The following is a 22,188-nucleotide window of genomic DNA, read 5'->3' on the forward strand; positions in this document are numbered from 1 at the left end:
TGTGTTGGGATTAGGTTGGGGGTGAAGAGCACTGGTATCCCAAGCAATGTGTGCACAAGGCATTTTGCAGGTTATTTAAAGAATTACAGTCCTAGCTCTGAGTGCCCTTAATACAAACCTATCCTGTGCTGTCAAGGTCTGGCTTTCTTCCCTGTGCCCTTCAGAAACACTGATCTGAACAAGGTGTGTAGCTGCTTTAGATCAACTCTGGCTGCAGAAGTTTCGGGTGTGGGGTTGCCTCCTCTTCTTGCTCAGGTTCTTAGACAGTCACTCCTACAAAAATTTCCAGTATGGTCCTCAACTTCCCTCTTAAACCCCAAGGGCTTTGGAATTGCCAAACATGAGTGTCCTGGAGCGCTAGTGTCTCCAGTCTGCTGGAGTTGGAGACTAACCATGTCCAGCTCATGCCACTCTGCACTGGTTTATAAACTTGGAAGGAATTGCATTTCAGTTCTGAGGAGAATAGCTTGTTTTGCTCCGCTGAGTTTGGCAGCAGCAGAAGTGTTCTGAAAGAGTGTTTAATGGCTCTGAATAATGTCTTATCAACATTTGTTTGTTACGTATGAAAAAAAGAAAATGTTGTCATGGACAGAAGGACCTTTTTTTTCCTTCACTTTTTGGTCTTTAACAAAAAGTTTGTGGATGTCTATCTATGTTCAAGTAGTGGAAGGTTCCATGGAATTCTTTCTATTCCCAATCCCTGCTGCTCCTCAGCCACATGTGCATGGCAGGCTGTGAAACACATGGAGCCTTTGCTCATTCCTTGGTTCCTGCTGCCTTGGGCAGTGCTAAGTAAGGACTTTGCATGATACTGATAAACACTAAATATGTGGCTGCTGCCCAGAAAGGTTTTGTTGTTCAGGCTCAGCCATTTGCTCACAGTTGAGGTTTGCCTGGCTCAGGGTTTGCTTGCTGCTTTACTTTCAGTGACTGGTGAATTCAGATGCTGCATTTTGCATGTTCAAGCTGTTGCATGCAAAGACAATTTTGTGGTTTGTGGAGCTGAATGTGAACATTTCTGTCGGTGTGCAGCAGCTCAAAATACAATGAAAGAAGCTCTCTGCTAGGGTCAGTCAGCTGTGATTGCACCTCCTTATTGCTTTTTATTTCCATTCATGCAGAAATGTAGTGTTGGTGTAGCTAAAGGTGACATGTATCTGCGTGTGGCTTTAGGAATAACACCTGGCTGTTGTAAATGCTGGGATGAACGTCAGTGAGTGTAGCTGAGCAGGCACTTGCAGTGAGTTTCTTCTGTCCCTCTCCTCTGTCCTTTCCTCCTAAAAACAGCCAGAAAGTGTTTATGTATCCTTTTGTCCTCCTAATGAGTAGAATATGTTTTAATGCATGAGGGTTTTTTTTCATGTCCTGATAAACACAATTAATAACTTGAAATGCTTTTCTCTGCAGATGTGGAAGCTATCCCTGAAAGCAGAAATTCAAAAAGCAGGTCTAGGGAGCAACAAAGCTCCTAATTCTATTACCCACTACCTGAGCTGTGGGCCAAGTGGTGAGTTTCCTGCCCAACCTGTAAATGAGATGAATTTCATTTACAACAAACTAACAGCATTCCATCTCAGCCCCAGAGCACATTGCATTAACCAGATGTAAATCCTGCTTGCTTACCTGGCTTCTCTCACGCTCACTCGTTAGGCCGGGGCCGGTGGCTCTCCAGAGCTTCTTCCAAAGGCAGGGAACCTCATCCCACTCAGCCTTTTGCCTGTAAAAATGACATTTATTTTTATTTTTCCAATCTCCTGAAGAAGAAAGTGGGATTTCAAAGAAATCCCACTAAGAAATAATACTGTAGTCAGTTTTTAGACAGGGACAGGTAAATGTGAAAGAACAATTGAACAAAACCCAGAGTATTCAGTACCCCATGAAATCTGTCTTTTTATAAAGCTTGTTTTTGGTGTTCTGTTCTCTCCTCGACTTCCCTGAGCCCCTTTGGTGCATGCTGTTAGTGACTGAACTCTGTGTGTTGTGAGTCTACGCTTGAAGCTTTTTCTTACACTCTTTTCTCTTTCTGCCTTTTGACTGAACACAGAGAGAAAAGTGTCCTTCAGTATCTCAGTGTGAAGCCTTTATATCTGAAGTAACAAGACAGCGACTGTAGGAATCATTAATAAAAATTAAGGGAATTTTTTACATTCTTCGTGACTAGAGCAGGCAAGAAATAAAAACCTACCTACCTACCTTCCTTCCTTCCTTGAATCAAGGAGTCTACTGGAGTCTACTGCCGAAAATGTGTAGATGGTCTTAGGAATTATTGCACATTGCACTGTTAAGATCTACTGAATAAAGGACAGTTCTCATCTCCCTAAGGACCAAGGATTTTAAGGTCTCAAGAATTACTCCAGGGGAAAAAAAAAAAAAAAAACTTCCTTCATCTTCTGTTTTTGAAATTAGCTACTGATTTGCTTAAGCTTCTGCTAATAATTAGCAAAAAAAAAAAAACCAAACTAGCAGTTTCTATTTACATCTGTAAACCTAAAAGAAAAGCTGTAGAATATTGTTGAAATGGACTGTATATACAGATACAAAAACCTCACAGCTACTGGCACTTCACTGCCTTATTTGGTTAGCATAATCTGCATGAAATTGCTCTTAAGAAAGTTTATGCTGATTTTTGTTGCATACTGCAAGAGAAAAATTTGTTTACATCCATGGAAAAGCTTGGTAACTAACAGAGTCATGGGATAATGGTACTATAGAGACATTGTTTGTCCTTTGTGTTTTTCACATTCCCGAGTTACTCTGCATATGTATGTTCAGATGTTTCTGACAGGAAATTGTCAGGTGTGGTTTTTCTATAACTTTTATTTTAATATAAGGCTGTTTTCCACAAATGCCATTTCTAGGATAATACTGTCTTACGATGTTTGTGTATTGACTTAATTTCTTTTTTTACTGTTTGTCTTTTGACATGAGCTGATTGTGGCTTAGGAGGTTTCTTGATGGCAAAAAGAAATGTAAATAATATCATGCATTTTACAATCAGTTCCCTCTAAGGTATCTTTTACTAGATACATTTTGTTCATTATTGATTTATATTAAAGTCAACAAACATCATTGGTACATTTGGTGATCACATATATTTGTCTGGAAAGATTTGCAGCGAGCTCAGAGGAAGGCGTCAGGAACTGAGACCCAAAATGAGTTGTTCTGTTTTATTAAAGCCAGTAAGCACGTTCCTGTTCTTCATGTAAAGGGTTGAGTTCCCTGTGTCACCTCTGAGTGTCCAACAGGCAGGTGCATAATGTCACCTGCAGCTTCTGAGGAAGGTGAGCCTCACTGCTGAAGGCAGTTCAACAGATTCAAAAGCTTGAAATCTTATCTAAAAGGGGAAAAAAGAGGCATACGCCATAAGCTTTAGAAGGGGACATTTTCTGTTTGTTTTCTTTAAAATTAGTTTCTTCTGAATTTTTTTTGTGATAAAATAGGCTAAAAGATCTATACTAAGGGCATAGCAGGTATGACAGACAATTCAAACACCATAAAGATTAGGAAAATCTCTCTTAACTCTGAATGACAGCGTGTTCAAGCTCATTTCAGGGCCTGTGCCTGGGTTCTCCTCACTCTCTGCTGACAGAGGACTGATGCAGCTCAAACCCCCCCCCCCAGAACCGTTTGTCACATTACTGTTACAGAAAAATGCATGGCTTGAACCACGATACTGAAACTGCAGTGCCAAATGCTGCCAGGATCCAAGCTGGGTGGCTGTGTCTGGGGACACTGTCATGACTCTGGTACGCACTCTCATGTGTGGAGCACTGCTGAGCACGTGTAAGTGCCCTCAGCACACCTGGATGTGTCCTTTCCATCACACAGGGATCCCCTCCCTTCTGCTGACCAGCTCAGCTCTTCTCAAGCTGTCCTCTTTGCTTTGCAGAGAAGTTCCATGGCACTCGAGCAGTCAGGTGGCCCTCTGTGCTCTGCCAATTCCCCTTTTCTTCTTCCTTTCTTAACCTTCTCAGTCTGTGCCCTTAAAGGGAAGTAACAAACCAAATTTAACCTGGGAGCAGCCTCTCAGTTCCTGCAATTCCCAATGCCAGGGATGCACATGGCAGCTTTGTACCCCAGGAATCCCAAACCCAGCACTGCCAGTTCCAGGTTACAAAGGAGGCTCTCATGCCATATAATGTGTATGTTCTATTTACTTTTCTGATAGTCTCTGAGGATTAAGTAACATTCCCAACACCTATTCTTATTTCTAAATTTTGTCCAGGACATGATGCAGCCTAAGAAAGGGAGCTCATGTGTGATTTTTAGGGGTAGCTGATGATGTATATGTAAATAATGCTTTGATATTAATAAAACTGCCTTAAAGGAATGTACCGAGGTGTGAAACAGAACTTTAAAAGCTCTTATTTAAAACTGTAATTTCCTTTACATATTGATTTTTAATGTTTGCCATTGTATACATTTATTAATGATGTTATTAAAATGCCAAACCAAATAATTTTTATTCTTATTTTGTGTGTGTATATTTATACACACTTTTTTCTGGAAGGGTATTGGTGTTGTGGTGATGTGTGCAGTGAGTATTTCTTCTGGAAGGAAACTGATAAAACTGTAGCAGAATTTTTCTGGACCATGTGTAGTTTGTTCTGTGTGATTTGTATAGAGCTGGGTAGCTTTTCACTGTACACTATTTTGATACAATTTTAAAAAAAGAATGAGACACTGATTTCATAAGTAAATACAAAAAGAAATCAGTCTAGATTTGCCAGATGTAGTATTTGAAGCCTGGTAGTTATTTTTGCTGAGATGAGTCTCAGGATCCCTTCTGAGGATGAAGTTAAGTCACACTTTAGGCAGTGCAGATTCCAGGTTTGTGCACATACTTCAAACAATTTGTCACATTTAAAACATTCCAGATTTAAAAACCTTGGCAAGTCAAATCTAATACTCTTTTTTTTGAATTGATAAGGGATTTTGGGGTACCACAAAAAAAAAAAAAACAAAACAAAACAAAAAAAAAAAAAAAAAAAACAAACAAACAAACAAAAAAAAAAAACCAAAAAAAAAAAACAACCTTTAAGGGAGAGTGAATGGCAGAGAGCAAGCAAGATAAATATTAAAGACACATCCTAATGTATCAATGTGGAGCTAATTTAGTGGTGCATTTGTCAATCCAGAGCTCATTCATCAACCCAGTATTTCTAAATACCACATTCCCATCAGTCTAGACATATCTCTAGTACTCTTCCTACAGCTGCAGCATTTTTGGTCACTTTCCCACTGGACATGACTCCCAGGCTAGATGGGGTTGGTTTATGTCTGTTAGAAGTGGAGAACCGAAACTGCTGGATGGTGAAGCGTTCTGTCACTAAGGGCTCTGAAAACAGGTGCCAGATCATTCTATATGAAGGAACCGTGGTAAAGTTGTGAGTGGAGGAACTTGCCTTACTGTAGATGATGATTTTTCCTACTCAGTTAATAGTAATTGTTCATTCACCCAAGATCACAAATCCTTTTACATGTTTTTAATTCATGCTCCTGTAGTTTTGGTTTCAGTTCGTCCCAGCCTGTGCTGACGCTCTTGCCCTGGAGGCATTGTTTGTACTGACATTTTCCTTGGGCTGCATCCAAAAGCCTTTACCCCCATCATCTTCAGATTCCATCCCTCACTCACTACTCCCCTGGCTTTGGGTTTTGGGGGGTGCTCATTGCCATGGGATGTTTACTGGACTTGAGGGAGATTCTTCTGCTTCTGTCTTCAGCACACCATGATTGAAAAATGACAATCAAATGCATTTCCTGTAGTGTAGGTGAGTTGTTTTTTTTAGGTAGAAAGAATAAAAAGAAAGCAATGTGTAGTAGGGCATAAATGGGTGCAGGGACAGTCACTCTCTCCTGGGGGTATTGACAGGTGTTCTACAACTTGGAATTTGTTCTTTCCTAGTGATGTCAAGTTTAAACCTTCAAGGCCAGTACCATGCCTGGGAAATTCTAGTTTTATCCATTTACTGATAAAAACTATAATAGTATTTAAATAATGGCTTTTCTACTTACTAGCTGCTTAGTGGTAGATTACAAAATGTCTTTTTAAGAACACTCTTAACCTTCTAATAACTGAAAGGCAGTATTTTTTCTCAACAGATTATACAATACAAACTTATATAACTGAAACAAATGAAAAAGGAGTAAGCCATTTTTTTCAAGTTTTATTTGTAATGAGATTCTTCACCAGTTTTGCTCTACAAAATATGAGTAGTAGTAGAAAAATGAACTTCCTCTATTTAATGTCTTCATCGAAGTGTACAATGATGGGATTGTGGCCTGTTGATCTCACAAACTTCAGGAAGTCGTCGGGGCTTAAGTCCATGGTTGCAGAATTTGTCATTGGATGAAAATACACCTTTTCATGGCCCCCTTGAAGCAAGGCAGCGTCCAGCACCAGCCTCACATCTCCCTGGTCACAGAAGAGGGCGAGCGGCATGGCACAGCCCTGACCCACTTTGAGCTTTTCCAGCATGGCGTTTTCGTCAGCAAATCTTAGGTTTCCACTTCCAACACCCAGTTTTTTACCAAGTTCATTCAAATTGACCTGCCTGTTGTGCAGGACGGTCACCAGCCAGAACCCTTTCTTCTTTTTGTCTTTAAGAAACAGGTTTTTACTGTGACCTCCTTTCATGTGTTGGACGTGGGACATCATTTCTTCAACAGTGAACACCTGGAAAACAGCACCAGTGCGGTGTCAGACTCTATATCCCATTAGACTCCCAGTCGTGTGCTGGCAGATATCATTTGTTAAGTATTTAGAAAATGCTGAATGTTCTACTCGGCCTAAAAGCTGTACCCTTTTATGAAGGAATTTTAACAGAACACGAATAAAATGTGACAAATTGCTCCCCCACACTTTCAGAATCATTTCTGTCTCGTGTGTGCAACACTGTCTCACTTTAAAAGACAGCACTGGGAGTGCTCCCATTTGCGACTCCACACACCTGGAATGAATGACGTGGCTTGTAACTGGGAGCGAGTAGAAGTTTGGAAAGCATCTTAGATGCCGCCGACTTCAGGGAAAAGAAGTGGGTGAGCCGCTCCTCAGACTACGGGGGAAAGGGGGTGGATCTGGAGGCAAAGTCAAAGCATTCTGCCAGGCCCTGCGAGAACTTCCACAATGATACTTCTGCTAAAACTGCGGGCGCAGGACCTCATCCCGCCCTGATCCCGCTGTGCCCCGCTGGCAAGGCAGGGGTTTATTCCCGGGTTTTCAGGAGGCTGCCGTACCTGGGGGTGTTCGGCGGTGACGGTGGCGATGCCCAGCTCCCGCAGCCGCCGCTCCAGCGCCTCACGCAGCTCGGCAGCCATCGCGTCCCGCCCCACTCCGCCTCCGCCGCCGCGCCGGACCCGCCCACGGGCAGCGTCCTCCCGCAAAGAACGGGCAAACCCACTGAACTTGCACTCGCTTTTCCTGAGGAACAGCCCCCTGCGGTTCACACCGCGGATATAATATGTCTCCATCCCACCTGAGCCTCCCCTCCCTCACGCTTCAATACGTTTCATCTTCCTTAGTAATTTCCTTCCCAAATAGCGACATTAATACATTGCTTCGACACGCATTCAGTGGGAACTGTATTTTGTTCAAGTGTTGGTTTCAAGCAGATATTTCTCTCCATTTAACCTATTAATTTTTTTTATACTTGTTCTTAATCTAATTTCGGGTTCTGGTGTGCTCCTTACCTACAATTTTGCTGAAAACGCTGCTAGATAAGAAAGTTACAAAAAAAAATCAAAGCTAAAAAGAAAATCAAAATGCCTGATGTACCCTGTAAACAAAAACTGCATAATTTGTATTTTTTTTTAAATCAACCAATAATAATCAGGAATTGCAACTAAGGGACAAAGCCAAACAGTAATGGCCAACTCAATTGGAAAATATTTCTACAACCCAAAACATCGCCCTGACCTATGACATCAATAATTATTTGTTTCCAGTTTACCCTTCAGAGAAACGAGCAATCTGTAATAAGCTTTAAATTAAAACAGTATGACTCTGCGGTTAAGAGACCTGCGGATAAAATATGATCCCATGCTAATTCCCAGAGCCTTACAGCAGCACACAGGAAGATTTCCAGGCAGCATCCAGTGGAAAATCAACTCAAAAAGCAGATTTGCAGTAAACTCTGATGACTGTTTTGCACGCTAAATCTATCTTTGCATTAAAACGTTTTTCAGGTCAGTCCCAGGCAGGCAGTCCCAGGATGGATGAGCTGCCCTCGTAGTGGCCCTGTGCCAGCCCTTCTTTTTTTTTTTTTTTTTTTTTTTTTTACTGTGATCTATTTTTGAGATTATTTTACCCGTGGAGAAACACTCAAGTAACCTGTGCATTTCAAGGTGTCAGTACCCCACCTTTGAAATGCAGAATGCTTTTTTTTTTCAACACTCAGCATCATAAATGAGCAAATATTTGTAAGAAAGATACTGAAGGCAGCAAAACACATAGTTATGGCTCTCGCAAACATGTGGAAAACCACGTGTGTGAACTATCACAGGTCCCACATTATGGGCAAAAAGCGTGAAATACACCGCTCAGATATATGTAAAGGAAATTATGGTCATTACTCGTCACACACAATTTGCAGCATCCGGACAGGGATCGCCACAACATCAGCACTGTCCCGGGCAGAGCCCTGGAATTATCTCTGGATTTTACAACCAGCATTAACTAGGTAACATTAAGGACTTTTCATTTGTAGGGCTTCATCTTAGATTTTTGTTTTCTCTATTCCATTAAGTGGCACTGTTTTAGAGACGCCAAATTAGAGAGGACTTAAAAACCAGACGCGTTAAAGCTTTCGATTGCATATGGGTGGGGAGGGCTTTGCAGAGAGGAAGCTTCTGTCTCCTGGCAGGAAGCAGTAAAACAGATTTAAGAGTGTAGATAGACAAATAGATGTTTTTAAAAATAAGTTTCAAAACCCTAGAATAGGCATAAACTCAGAAAACTTGTGTCTCTTGACGGGGTCAGTGTCCCCCCCCTCCCCTGAGCGCACTTCCCGCCTCCCGTGAGGCGAGGCCCCGGCCCCGTCCGAGCAGTCCCGGGCTCGCAGCTGCGCCTGCGCGGTTCCCTCGCACCCCCTCGCGGCGCGTGCGCAGAGAGAGGCGCGCCGGGCGTGCGGCACCGAGGGGACGCGGAGCCCTTTCCCTTCCGTTCCCTTCCCTTCCCTCTTTTCCAACCTCATTCCTTCCTTCATTCCTCGGGTTGTCAAGGCCGGCACTCGGGGGCTCGGAGAAAGGCGCTGCCCCCACAGGGAGGGCGGGCTGCAGCTGACAGGTATTAATCAGACAGAACGATGGGCAGGACAGCAGCAGGAGCGGGAGTGTCGCTCCTCCGCCTCGGGACCGGGGAGGGTTTTCCGCAGTCAGACCTGGCCTGACCTTCTGTTGTTTGTGTGCAGCGTCTTGTGGCAACTCCGCGGCTCCCTCGGTTTTACCGATTCAGCCCCTTTAATGTTGTCTTTAGAGTTAAAAACCCCACCAAAATAGCTGGGTTTGGTTGGTTACTTTGTCATGTACTCGCTTCTTACAGGTGTCCGGGTGCAGGGTGGGGGTTTAAAGGGCCCGCAGCCATTCTGGGAGGAACCGAGAGCGTTCCCTGCCTTTGGAGCTGCAGGGAGAGTGACACAAGGACACCTGTGAGTGGGGACATGGAAGGAACAGAAAGTCCATCCCTGAGCAGGACAGAATCACAGAATGGTTTGGGTTAGAAGGGAACTTAAAGACCATCCTGCTTCACCCCCTGCCGTGGGCAGGGACACCTTCCACTATCCTCGGAGCCCTGTCCAGCCTGGCCTTGGACACTTCCAGGGGAGTGGCAGCCACAGCTGCTCTGGGGACCCTGTGCCAGTGCAGAATAGGCAGCTCTGAGCAAAAGGAGAAGCTCAGGGTGTTGTACGGGATAATTGGCAAAACAACTCAAACCAAAGTTAAGATGGTTAAAACAAGATGTGGGATGATCTGACAGAAGCCTAATTGCTGAGCCAGGGCTTAGCCTCACAGGAGGTCTCTGACCACACATCAGCACTGGTGTCACTGCTGTGCTGTGGTCTTTCAATGGTGCTTTTTTCTTGAAATGCTCAGGTAGAGGGCATTTTGCAGGTGTGTTCTGCTGGCTTAGAGAGGTGGTTGACACTTGGGTAATTCTATCAGTATAGCATGAGGAGTGCAAATGTGGGGTTTTTGTAGGAGATGTCAAGGAACCTGCAGTGGGGGAATTAATGGTTTATATCAGAGATCAGTGGAGAAAGATGAAAGATCTGCAAGCTCTTTTTAGACCCATGTGTCTGCAGTGGAATAGTGGAGAAAGGTGAAGCGCAGAAGGAAATGGAAAAACTGGAACAGTTCCTAAACAGTTTCATTTTGTCAGCATTAAAAAGCCTGTTTGGAAACATAACATTTGTGCCTTGTATGCCTGTACATTTTGTCCTGAGAAGGAGGATCTTTGAGCCTCGAGGCTGATCTCAGTGTGTGCTTTGTGTTTGCAGTGGGGAAATGAACCAAGGGTTGCTGCTGAGGTTTGAAAATCTGGTGCAGCTCCGTGGTACCTGCCGGCAGCTGCGTGCCCTGTCCTCCAGGAAAGTTTGTGGAGCACGATGGAAGCCTGTGGAGTTGTCTGCACATCCCGTGGGGTCCCTCCTTCTGCATCCACATCTCTGGCCAAAACACAGATTAATCAGTGGTGCCTTATCACAGTGCAGACATCTAGCCACAAAGGAGGTAATTAAGGACATCCAGTAATCCCTGGGTTTGTGTGGGAAGGACAAGAGCTCAGTTTGAACAATTTAATTAAAAAAGGAAAAAAGCGCTTTATTATTGAGTATAGAGAAATTGTTATAAACCTGTAAGACAGAATGTACTTAATGTATAATTTTTTTTTGCTATTCCCTCTTAAATACTGACTTAGACCAGTAGCATCATGATTTTTTGCTGACACTGGAGAAAATTACTACAAACAAAAATGGAAATGGTTTTATTGGTTTTTGTCCTTGTTCTGAAAAATTAAAAATGCAAAAAGATTAAGGGTAGTGTGCTATACATTTGAAATGTTCATTATAATGTGTTAACTTGTTCATGAATTGTAATTAATTGGTCTTATAGTAAAGAAGATGTGTTTTTTGTCTTTTTAATATTGTTTTTGTTATTTCTTAGTTTATATTCCTGTGTATGTGTCTAATTCCACGTAGGAGACAAAAAAGAAGAAAAAGAAGATTCCCCTGACGAAAGGTGAAGTGGAGATACGGCAGAAGATGACTGTGGAGGAACTGGCACAAGCTATGGGCAAAGACATAGGTGGGAGCCTGCTTTGGGATCTGAAACAGCAACATTTGTCACACCCCTTCCATCAGTGGAAAGGAAATGATGCCGTCAGTGGCCTTAGTTAGTGATTGTGGACCCATCCCAAAGGAAATATTGGGAGACACAGTGCAGACTAAAGAGAAAAGAAGCTGGGCCATCCAAATTACCGGGCCAAACTTTTAAGTGTGAAGAAGCCATATCTGTCTGCCCTGTCCAGCAGAAAGGCCTCAGATCCATGCAGGCTGCTCCTTGTGGCTGTGGTTCCCAGGGGCTAAGTTATTCCAGAGGAAAACACTGCACCCTGCTCTGTCAGAGCTGGACCTCCATGAGTTAAGAACTCGTGACTAAAGAGCTTCGGCCTAAAATCCAGAGTAGGAATAGGAATGTTGCGTTCAGGAGCAATTTGTGTTTCATTAGAACCGTCCTTTGATTAACTGGGAGTGGCAAGACTTCTCTGGAATTGCTCCTTGTAACAATTTTTGACTACTGTAATATGTTCTGTGTCTCTAAAACCAAAGAAAGGAGCATATGATCAGATTTATTAAATTTCCTTCCTCCTTAAATCACTCCTTTGCTGTTTGCTTTACATGAGTTTCAGTTGTTTTCTCTTTTGGAGTTAGTGGAAAAGTAAGCTATGAATATCTGAGTGGAAAATAAGATTCTAGCAGCTAACAGAGTAGTAATTTTTAGTAAATCTGCAAAAAGTTCTTTGCAAGTATGTAGATTAATGGCAACTTCTAGATAAATCTAACTGAAGGAAAACTGCTTGGTGAATAGTACTTATTAGCACAAATAAAGTAATGAAAAAGTCTGATGAAGTGGGTTGGGTTTTTTTATCCCACGTGTTTTTGTGGATGTAATTGTTAGATGTGTTTATGTTTGCTGCAGATCATATTTATGAAGTGCTGCTTTATACAGACATTAACCTTGATTCAGTAGAACCAGATTCCATCTTACGTGAAGACCACATCAAGATGATTGTGCAAAAATCAGGAATGAAGTATAAATCGGCAAAACTGAAAGAGGAAAAGGAAAGAAAAAACACAGATGCTGTGAAGAGGCAAGTTGTGAACTGTTCTTTTTGGCTCTTTTTATTCCTTTGTTCAGGTGTTTGGGGAGGAGGCAGCCTCGACCATGTGGCATCGAGTGCTGTGGTGGGCATGGCCCAGTGAATTTTTTTTTGGCATTTACAGCTCCTATTTTTGCTGCAATTACAGACCTCCTGCAGACCCAGCAGTACTGACCCCACGGCCCCCAGTTGTCACCATCCTGGGACACGTGGATCACGGGAAAACAACCTTACTGGACAGCCTGCGGAAAACCCAAGTGGCATCGATGGAAGCAGGAGGCATCACACAACACATTGGAGCTTTTATTGGTATGATCCAAGTCCATGTGCTCAGGTGTAACACAATTTCCTCTCCATCTCACACAGCAGGCTGACTTGCTGCCAGTTCATTGGGGAAAAAAAGTTGCCACATAAATGGTGAGAAAGGAAACCATAACATAAAATGTCTGTTGCTGATACCTATCATAACTATGTACCTAGAACTTTGAAATGAATTGTCTGCGCAAGTTGGTATTAGACTATTTTGAGTTATGGAAGATCCCAGGACACTTTCTTGTGCCTGAGGTTTTAACAGCACCTTTGACCTTCATGCCAACAATTACCTGACTACCTAATACATGTTATTATTATTAAAATGCCCTCAAAGGAGTGATGCTTGGTCTACAATATGTCAAATAAAGCTGGGTAAAATGCTGATGTTAAGCTGTACCATTTGCTTACAGTGCACATGCCTTCTGGGGAGAAGATAACCTTCCTTGACACTCCTGGCCACGCAGCCTTTTCAGCCATGCGGGCGAGAGGCACCAACGTCACTGACATTGTCATTCTGGTGGTAGCAGCAGAGGATGGAGTGATGCAGCAAACCATAGAGTCAATCCAGCATGCCAAAAATTCAGGAGGTACAGAGTGGGGGTGCTTTGGGAACCATGCTTCTACCCCTCAAAAAAGCCTCCTTGGACTGAAATCCACAGAACTTGGGAACTGTCCTAGTCCCATTCATCATCCCTTGCGATGCTTGAAAATGTACTGAATGTTGCAGTAATACAAAAAGATCCTAAAATACGAATATTTAGCAAGACAGGGGTTTATTGTTTGGGGTTTTTTTACCTTCTCTACATGGGTAACTCCTCCAGCTTCCTCCTGGTAGCTCAGATCTCAGTGGCTGCTCAGGGAAGAGGCACCAAGTGAGATAATCTGTTCTAAGTGCCATAACTAGCTCTAACCTTTTTTAGCAGCTGTGGTAGTAGCAGTAGGTTTTGGTCAGGTTGGTGCTGAGTTTATGTGTTCTATTTTTAGTTCCTCTTATCCTGGCCATTAATAAATGTGACAAACCTGAAGCTGATCCTGAAAGAGTAAAGAAGGAATTGCTGGCTCACGATGTGGTCTGTGAAGAGTTTGGAGGTGATGTTCAGGCTGTAAATATTTCTGCACTCAAGGTAAGATTGTGGTAGAAAAAATTATGGTATTCTTGGGTGTCTAATATGTGCAGAGAAATGCATTTTTATTTGGCAGCTGGAAAATAAAATGCTTCTCTTCCTGGTATTTGGTATCTTGCCATGAGCTCAGTGCTACTGGCTCTTGCCAGAATTATTTGAGACACACTAAAATGTATTATGAGGCTCAGACTTCCAGCAAGCAATAATATCTCATTTTTCTACTGGTAATTCAGTCCAGCAGTTTTGTGTCTGATGTCCAGAAGTCTTGCCTGATGTTGAATGTCATCACATTTCAATGGTGGAATTTGGCACTAAGTGTTGAACTTCTGATCTCACTTTGCTTGGGCACTTCCTTTATTCTGTGTGGTTTTGTGTGGTTTTATGCAGGGGGAAAACCTGATGGTTTTGGCAGAGGCCACTGTTGCTCTGGCAGAGATGTTGGAACTGAAGGCAGATGCCACGGGGCTGGTGGAGGGGACGATCATTGAGTCTCGGAAAGACAAAGGGAAAGGGTGAGTCAAGTGCCATCTCTGCAGCTTCAGTGAAGCACTTCGTAACAACACAGACACACTGGGCAGGGGACTTGTGCCTCAGGAAGTAAAGCCAGAACACTTCCTTTGCAGTGTTCCTAGCCAAAACCTTGAAATACTACTCTACAACACAAGAGGTTATAAACTGATAGGGCAAAATTCATCATATCCCTGAAATAAAAATCCTATAATAGGAAATAGTTTAAAATGGTAAAACTTAAGTGTTTTTTTAAATGTCTTTTAAAAAGTAGGAATGATGAAGTTAACAGTCAATACATACAAAATTTATGACTAGTTTTGTGTAACACGACATTCTACCCTTATGTATCTTAGTCCATTTGCAAGTGAGCAAGGTGTGTTCTGCCCTCTTTAAAAATGAACTGAATTCTACAAGGTTGTTAGGATTTGTTGTTTGGGGTTGGAGTTTTTTTGGTGGGGTTTCACTTAATGTGTGAAAGCATCCTGTTGCTGGGTTCACAAATGTCAGACTTCGGATTGATCTGCAGAAATTAAGAGTATAAGTACAGATTTTGGGGCATTTTAACTCACTGAAACATTTGGTGAGTGCTCTAGTAAGTCATCACAGGAACATTCTGCCTGTGATGGATTACAAATCCATCATAGTGTTGGCTGTGTTGTACCTACACTGGCCGTGAAGACAGGGAGAAACATCACTTTAATGTTGTCTGTTACTTTTCTCCTCTGCTCTTCACTAGTCCACTCACCACAGCCATCATCCAGAGAGGAACTCTGAGGAAAGGCTGTGTTCTGGTTGCAGGGAAGACCTGGGCAAAAGTGCGTTTCCTGTTCAACGAGAACGGTGAAGCTGTGGATGCAGCCTCACCAGGCATCCCTGTGGAAATCATGGGCTGGAAGGAATGCCCTTCAGCAGGAGATGAAATCCTTGAAGTAGAGTCTGAGGTACAGAAAGAAGTCTTCAGTGAAAAGCTCACACTGCTGCAAGGATGGGAAGGAGCTGAATAACAAAATAAGTGAGAGCTTTTAGTCGTGAATCCCATGAAAGGTTGAGCATGGGGATTAAGGGACCTGAGCTAGATGCTCTGGAAGAGGAATGAGGGTTTGCATTTTGCCTCTTTCTTTCTCACCTTTCCCCTGCTGGACTGTCCTCATCTCCACTGGAACAATCGAGTACTTAAGGAGATCAGTGTTTTAATTTGAGAAAGACATAACTCTTGTCTGACAAAAAGAAAATGCATAAAATACAGCTTGACATAGGGGTTGTGAGAGCTGGAAAAAAACCACATGAAAGAATGAACAGTAATTCTCTTCTGCAATGCAGAGATACTGTAAAAATAGGCCTTGAATCATGTGGTAGCTCAGGGAGGAAGAGCTCTTGTCTCATTCTCTGCCATCTGTGCAGCAAAATCTGTAGTTAAAAGTGGAGGAAAATGAGTGAGCCTGTAGAGAGGATGCGAAAGGATGAAATTGCAGTGTTCTGATGCAGTGCTTTAAAGGTAATGTTTCTGTCTTCCTGCCCAGCAAAGGGCACAGGAAGTTGTGGCTTGGAGGACCTATGTTGAACAACAGGAGAAGATGAAGAAGGACCTGGAAGTTATTGAAGCAAAGCAAAAGGAGCACAGGTTGGAATATGAGATGCAGCAGCAGAAGCTGGCCCACCTGACCTGGAGACAGAGGAAGGCAGTGCTGTACAAGGCCAATAAGCATCTGATGTTCTCAAGGCCTAAGGAGAGAGCAGAGATGGATGAAAATACGCTCTCATTAATAGTTAAAGGTGCTGTCCCTGTCTGTGTGCTGCTCCTTTGGTTCTGTGCTTCTCAAATGCTCAGCATGAAACAGAGCTCTAAACTAAACACAGTTTCTGTTACCAAAAGTTTGATCAGTTTAAAACTGGTTATTGAACTTCTCTCATAAGAGCAGGGGTATCAGAAAACATCCACTGGTCAGGAAGATGCGCTGCCAGCAGGGCCAGAGCAACAGGAAAACTTAATGTGCTCAATGCACTTACCTAGGAACTCCTGAGGAAAACCCATACATATAAACCCCTATATTAAAAAAAAAATATATATATATATATAAAACCCTATATATGTAAAAAAAACCACCCAAAAATACAAAAAAAAACCAAAAAAACCAAAAAAACCAAACAAAAAAAACCAAAAAAAACCCCAAAAACCAAAACAAAACAAAACAAACAAACAAAAAAAAAAACCCAAAAAAAACCCCCACCAAACTATAAGCATTTGGAAGCAGCAAGATAGAGGAGAATAACAATTCTGTACTAAAGTAGGATAGGAGGAACTTGGTTTAACCTCATTTAGTGATACTCAAACAGTGACTGTAGTTGAAGACCTGCAAACTTGACCAGACAGTGATGGCAGATGTAGAGCCTCTGACCCTTCTGTATTTATCCAGTTTATTTTTTGAATTAACAGACTTTCTGGATGGGTTTTAACATATTACTCAAAATATAGTGACAGATGTCAGAAGACTTTCTGTTGCACAGCGTGGAGTTGACATTAGTTGTATTTCTGTGTCTTTGACTTACACAAAGCCAGCAGTACTTCCATTTATCTGTGTAGGTGATGTGGATGGATCTGTTGAAGCTATTCTGAACATTCTGGACAGCTATGATTGTGAGGATGAATGCAAACTAGATATTCTCTACTTTGGAATGGGAGATATCAGTGAAAACGATATCAGCCTTGCTGAAGCATTTAATGGTGAGTGTTTCAAAATAATTTTACAGTTTTGAAGTTACTGACTTACTGAAATGGATAGGCCTCAGTCAGGTTTTGTTTTCTCAATAATAATTAGCAGAATCAATAAGGTAAATTTTTGTTAATCTTGAAAATGTTTCCTTGAACATCTGACTGGTGCAGAGGGGGAGGCTCAAAGTCTCATGGAAATGGAAGGACTCTGGAAAAGCTCTTGCCAGAAATTAAATTGTTAAGGTTGAGCTCTGGCTCTTCACTCAGGCTGCTTTATGATGCTCACACAGGGCAAAGCTAGAAAAGCAGGTTAGAAAATAATTTTCTCTTTGCTGAGGGAGGCAACTGGATCTAGGACTGAATCAGTTGCTGTTCATACCCCATAATTCTCACTTGCTGCAGGGAGTGAGGTCACTGCACCTGCCATAGCCCACAGGTGGGCAAGAATCATCTAGAATTCACTTCCAGCTTTATTTGGAAAACCGAGTTGGTTTTCCAGCCCAGAAAGAGAGATCTGTGTCCTTTGCATGAGCTGTGTATGTTATTTTCTGATTTGATACCTCCAGCTCTGTCATCAGGGACCTTCTGTGGGCTTTTTTGGGTCATTTATTTTGATAGGTTTGTAGCAGTCCATGAGCCATAGTGCAAGAGGCAAATGGTCCCCCTTAAAAGAGAAGCAGGAATAAAATGTACCCTGTGCTGCAGAATTTCAGTTCAACTGTTCAAAGACTCATTCCTTGTAGTCATCACTTGACAGTTGTTTCATTTATCAGGTGTAATATTTGGATTCAGTGTGAAAGCCAATGAAAGTATCAAAAAGCTGGCTGATAAAAAGGGAATAAAAATTAAACTTCACAACATTATCTACAAACTTATAGAAGACTTGAAGGATGAGCTGAACAGCAGGCTGCCCCCAACTGTGGTGGAGACTACAATAGGTGAGTTTTCATTGATAAATTTTTGCCTCAAAATGTGGCAAATTCTATACTCTTTTGTAACTGCTTTTTTATCTTAAAGTAGAAAAGTGCAGCCTGCTTCTACCTCGTGCCAGTTTGTTATTCCTGTGGACTTCAACTTTACTTTTTTATTTTAGGGGAAGCTTCTGTTCTTGACACCTTCTGTGTCACAGTAGGAAAAACCAAAATTCCAGTGGCTGGATGCAGAGTGCACAAGGGGCTGCTGGACAGAAAAATGAAGTTTAAGCTAATCCGTAACAGGGATGTTATTTGGAAAGGTGAGTGGAATTGCCACAAAATGTGGATTTGTGCTCAGTATTTTTAGATATTGCTAATTCCCTGGGAAGTCAGTGCAAAGGATCCTAGAGAAATCCTGAATTCTGTCCAGGATGGAGAGGAACACCACCAAATGCCAGTGTATTGTTCCCAGACCTTTTTTCCAACCACCCACTCTGGTAGGCAAGTAGAAGCATCACAGGATCTACCTGCCAAAAGGAGCTGGTGTCTGACTTCTGTTAACCACAAGCACCTCCCATCCCTACATTTTCCTGCTTTCCTTGTGGAACCACAAAGTAAACATTAATCCTGCAGGAAGGGCAAACCAATCCTCTGCTACTGGTGGCCTCTCTCATGCATTTTCTCTTTGTAGGATGTTTATCATCACTGAAGCACCATAAAGATGATGTCCAGGTAATAAAAATGGGAATGGATTGTGGATTGAGTTTGGACAAAAATCTGGAGTTCAGTATTGGAGATGAAATAATCTGTTATGAAGAAAAAGAAATTCAACAGACAACTTCCTGGGACCCAGGATTTTAGACATTTTAACATGTGAACACTAAAGGATGTGTATTATGATCCTGTCTGGCCTTTAACTCTTAACATTAAATGAACTTTCAGAGATACACAGGAGCTGTTCATCAGAGCACTTCAGATACATTTTATATCCAAAATGTTCTGCTTTTCTATCATGTCAAGCAACCAGCTGCCCTCACTGGAACATGGGATAAACCACTTGAGTAACTCCAAGTACTTAAGTGTGTAAAACCAGCATGGTAAAATATTTCTGATGACAATCTCTTGGTTCCAAATCAGCTGAGCCATCTCCTCCCTCCCCTCGCAGTGTGCTGTATTTCAGTGTGTTGGCTGCATTTTCTCACCAGGACTCCTGGTCACCCTAGTCTCTAGCACTGACCCACTCTGGACCTCTGAAGTTGCTATTTTTCCACATCAGAACTGTCTTATGTTAAAGAGACCACTTTTAAGGTTAGCTTGGGTGTTGGTTTTCTTCCTTTTACAACTGGTACCCAGTACTCTTTAAATCCAATTGCTGCTTCAGTTTCACACTTAAGTATTTCACCTTAGCTGGCTGGCAGCACCCCAAGGTCCACAAATATTTCTCACTGATCAGAGAGGAAACACAGCGCCACAGAAATAAATCCTTCATCCGTACAGAAGCTCAGATTTTTATTGTCTGGTACATTTACTTGTCTTCTGGCTTATTGAAGCAGTATGTCAGACAGCACTTGCCACAGTAGTGTCTGTCGAAGTGACTAGCCATGAAGACTCCAGCCCCACACTCCTCCGAGGGGCATTCCCGGCGCAGGCGGCTGATCTTGCCATTCTCATCCACCTGGGAAGGACAAACAGGCAATGGCTCACATACTCTCTCCACCTTTTAGCAACAATAATAATTTTGAGTATTTTCCATTGGCATAATAGTTTCTGTAACAGCAACTACATCAAACTTCTTGAGTTACGTGTCAGAAGTGCCCAATTGCAACAGGTTGTGCATCTTTTGTTTAACACGTGGGATATTTGCAAATAGGAGTTTAAATATTAAATACACCATAATCTGTGCAGATTAAATATTAAATACACCAGAATCTCTGCAGGCCAGTTACAGGCTTCATACCCTCCCTGATGAGAGGTGAGTTTCCATCAAGTTTCTCCCTGAGTGAGTTTTACCTACCTTGTAGTACTTCAGCACTGCAAGCTTAACCTTCTTTCTCTTATGCTTGTTCTTCTTGGGAGTCGTGTAAGACTTCTTCTTCCTTTTCTTAGCACCACCACGAAGTCTCAGCACCAGGTGAAGGGTTGATTCCTGTTTGTAAAGCACATGAAGCAGACTCAAAATGTTTTCTCAAGGCAACTGCAGCACTTGAACAGGCCTCTTCCTTCTACCTAGAGAAAGCACATCTCAAGTTCTAGGCACTTAGGAAAGCTCTAAAAGGATTATTTGCTGTTAAGGTGGCATCCCAACCTCCCGGTATCAACACTACTCCAATCCCTTGATTTGGTTGAATTTATTAGAAACATTTCTTAGTCTCAGCAGCAAAAGTCAGTCAGCTGTGCCCGTGCCAGCTCCTGGGTACTGCATTGCTGTGTCCTGCCTTTCCTACTCACTTTTTGAATGTTGTAGTCAGACAGTGTGCGTCCATCCTCCAGCTGCTTCCCAGCAAAGATCAGCCGCTGCTGATCCGGAGGGATGCCTAATGGTGATATAAATCAGGAATAAATGAGGGACGTGAGCTACAGCATGCTGTAATAAAATCAAGATTGCTGCAGGGAATTACATCTGTGTAATACACACATCAATCCACAAGAGTGCAGAACAGAATAATGTATATAACGTATTTTGATATCAATATATAATAGTAAATAAGTACCTTTAGAGCTTACCTTCCTTATCCTGGATCTTCGCTTTTACATTTTCTATAGTATCAGAAGGCTCAACCTATTATGAAACAGAACAACAGAATCAAAACGCGCTGCACATTTTAATTAGCCCAGCAAGGCCGAAAAACCACGAGGGTGCTCCCGGCACACGCCCGGTGCTGCCACAGCCATTCCGGCCCCCACCGCGTGGTCGGAACCGCCCCAGGCATCGCAGGGCTGCGTTTCCCCACACATCCCGGGCTCTCCCGGCGCATCCCGAAGCCTGCCGGCACATCCCCGCCTTCCGGAGCACCGGCAGGCACGGGCGGCGCGGCCCGTCGGCCGCGGTGGCTTACCTCGAGGGTGATGGTTTTCCCCGTGAGGGTCTTTACAAAGATCTGCATGGCGAGGCGGACAGGGGCGGCGCGGAGCGGAGGGGCCGGAGCGCGGGCTGCCCGCGCTGCTCGCAGAATGGCGGCGGCGGCCCGAGAGAGCGCCGCGCCCGCACGCACGGGGTTTCCGTGCGCGCCGCGGGGGGGGTGGGGGGTGGGGCGTGCTGCGCTCAGGCACTACGGCTCCCGGCATGCTCTGCCAGCAGCGGCCGCGGCCGCGCCTGCTGGGAGATGTAGTCCCAGCACGGGAGGCGTGGGCGGGAACTGCGGCTCCCACAGTGCATCGCGGTGGCCGTCTTGAGGTGGGGGAGGAGCTGCTATGACGGATGAGGTGGGGCCATCGTGAGGAGAGGAGGAGCAGCCGCCATGAGGGGTGGAGGCGGGGCCGCCATGAGGTGGGGAGGAGGAGTGGCCGTGAGGGCGGAGTTCTCCACCCCTGGGACTCGTTTTTTCTGTGCATTGTAGTGGCTGCCGGTGGGATTGTTATTTTGAGGCTAACGGGTTTTCGACGTACCTTGGCCTTCGTCAAGGCTAGGTTGGACACTACTTGGAGCAACCTGGTCTAGGGGGAGGTGTCCCTGCCCATAGCGGGGATGGAGCTGGATGAGCTTTAAGGTCCTTTCCCACCCAAACCATTCTGGGATTCTGTGGTTCTTCGCAGTGTGAAATCCCAGAATTCGATGTCCTGGTTCTTGAGGAGGCAGTTTAAACACACCTCACAACCACTTTGCCCCTGCAGATTCCTCGAGATCAGTTCCAGGTTTATATCTGGGCAAAAATTTTTAAAACTTGAAAAGCTGTCGGTAAATTGGGAATAAAGGAGCACTGAGTCATGATTTGAAAATTGTTTGTTAGGTGGTTTTATGCTTGTGAGTCGAGAATGGGAAAAGCTAAAGCAGAATCAGGACCTGCTTGAATAAATCAGCTGGGGCCACTTTAACAATTTCAACCCTTCTGTGTTTTGATGAGAAAATGTGACAGTAGGTTGTGTTGGGTACAGGCTATCTGAGGAGTGTTACATTATATACGATAATGCATTTTGTAAAATAACAAATAGTTTTCAAGTAAACGAGTACTTGACAGTATGTAAAAAGTGGTGTTCTGGTTTTTTGTCTCCAGTTGGTGTAAGCAGACCAGTTGTGACCTCTGTGTT

The 22,188-nt window shown here is 43.3% G+C and overlaps 4 protein-coding genes across 10 annotated transcripts in view; 2 read left to right on the forward strand and 2 right to left on the reverse strand.

The window, feature by feature from the left end:
• The window catches only part of CCDC88A (coiled-coil domain containing 88A), a 66,445-nt gene extending 59,593 nt beyond the window's left edge, over nucleotides 1-6,852 (forward strand). For 4 of the 5 annotated variants that reach the window (XM_053972834.1, XM_053972836.1, XM_053972839.1 and 1 more), the window contains 2 exons: nucleotides 1,408-1,507; nucleotides 2,045-4,954. In XM_053972834.1, the coding sequence (XP_053828809.1) occupies nucleotides 1,408-1,472 (65 nt within the window). In that variant the 3' untranslated portion in view covers nucleotides 1,473-1,507; nucleotides 2,045-4,954. Of the gene's footprint in view, nucleotides 1-1,407; nucleotides 1,508-2,044; nucleotides 4,955-6,102 lie in introns of those variants that run through there. The other variant, XM_053972835.1, reaches the window with a different exon arrangement.
• Nucleotides 6,229-7,485, reverse strand: LOC128804732 (prolyl-tRNA synthetase associated domain-containing protein 1-like). Its single transcript, XM_053972840.1, has 2 exons — nucleotides 7,237-7,485; nucleotides 6,229-6,676 (listed from the first exon to the last, which is right to left on the reverse strand). The coding sequence occupies exons 1-2, from the start codon at nucleotides 7,468-7,470 to the stop codon at nucleotides 6,239-6,241; spliced, it is 672 nt and encodes a 223-aa protein (XP_053828815.1). The 5' UTR covers nucleotides 7,471-7,485; the 3' UTR covers nucleotides 6,229-6,238.
• A 1,637-nt stretch (nucleotides 7,486-9,122) lies between these two features.
• Nucleotides 9,123-18,890, forward strand: MTIF2 (mitochondrial translational initiation factor 2). Of its 3 annotated transcripts, none has more exons than XM_053973680.1 (14): nucleotides 9,123-9,283; nucleotides 10,494-10,725; nucleotides 11,193-11,298; nucleotides 12,193-12,364; nucleotides 12,522-12,682; nucleotides 13,096-13,272; nucleotides 13,670-13,809; nucleotides 14,197-14,321; nucleotides 15,056-15,260; nucleotides 15,840-16,092; nucleotides 16,901-17,041; nucleotides 17,803-17,967; nucleotides 18,123-18,263; nucleotides 18,635-18,890. In XM_053973680.1, exons 2-14 carry the CDS (start codon nucleotides 10,501-10,503, stop codon nucleotides 18,802-18,804), a joined length of 2,181 nt encoding a protein of 726 aa, XP_053829655.1. In that variant the 5' UTR covers nucleotides 9,123-9,283; nucleotides 10,494-10,500; the 3' UTR covers nucleotides 18,805-18,890. The 3 variants fall into 3 exon arrangements, with proteins under 3 accessions (XP_053829655.1, XP_053829656.1, XP_053829657.1); XM_053973681.1 differs by having other exon boundaries at nucleotides 17,908-17,967; XM_053973682.1 differs by lacking the exon at nucleotides 9,123-9,283 and adding an exon at nucleotides 9,302-9,461.
• Nucleotides 18,891-19,420: 530 nt separating this feature from the next.
• Nucleotides 19,421-21,157, reverse strand: RPS27A (ribosomal protein S27a). Its single transcript, XM_053973684.1, has 5 exons — nucleotides 21,000-21,157; nucleotides 20,668-20,722; nucleotides 20,392-20,477; nucleotides 19,958-20,089; nucleotides 19,421-19,618 (listed from the first exon to the last, which is right to left on the reverse strand). The coding sequence occupies exons 1-5, from the start codon at nucleotides 21,045-21,047 to the stop codon at nucleotides 19,469-19,471; spliced, it is 471 nt and encodes a 156-aa protein (XP_053829659.1). The 5' UTR covers nucleotides 21,048-21,157; the 3' UTR covers nucleotides 19,421-19,468.
• Between the last annotated feature and the right edge of the window lie 1,031 nt (nucleotides 21,158-22,188).

Source organism: Vidua macroura, chromosome 3 (assembly GCF_024509145.1).
Source record: "Vidua macroura isolate BioBank_ID:100142 chromosome 3, ASM2450914v1, whole genome shotgun sequence".
NCBI classification, from domain to species: Eukaryota; Metazoa; Chordata; class Aves; order Passeriformes; family Viduidae; genus Vidua; species Vidua macroura.

Excerpts from the sequence above, each read along its gene's own strand:
- LOC128804732 (XM_053972840.1), bottom strand. The coding sequence starts at position 7,470 with ATGGAGACATATTATATCCGCGGTGTGAACCGCAGGGGGCTGTTCCTC. Across the intron at positions 6,677-7,236 it reads TCACCGCCGAACACCCCCAG|GTGTTCACTGTTGAAGAAAT; the intron begins GTACGGCAGCCT and ends GCTGTTTTCCAG.
- MTIF2 (XM_053973680.1), top strand. The coding sequence starts at position 10,501 with ATGAACCAAGGGTTGCTGCTGAGGTTTGAAAATCTGGTGCAGCTCCGT. Across the intron at positions 13,273-13,669 it reads GCATGCCAAAAATTCAGGAG|TTCCTCTTATCCTGGCCATT; the intron begins GTACAGAGTGGG and ends TTCTATTTTTAG. Across the intron at positions 16,093-16,900 it reads GCTCTCATTAATAGTTAAAG|GTGATGTGGATGGATCTGTT; the intron begins GTGCTGTCCCTG and ends TTATCTGTGTAG.
- RPS27A (XM_053973684.1), bottom strand. The coding sequence starts at position 21,047 with ATGCAGATCTTTGTAAAGACCCTCACGGGGAAAACCATCACCCTCGAG. Across the intron at positions 20,723-20,999 it reads GGAAAACCATCACCCTCGAG|GTTGAGCCTTCTGATACTAT; the intron begins GTAAGCCACCGC and ends GTTTCATAATAG. Across the intron at positions 20,090-20,391 it reads CTGACTACAACATTCAAAAA|GAATCAACCCTTCACCTGGT; the intron begins GTGAGTAGGAAA and ends CTTTACAAACAG.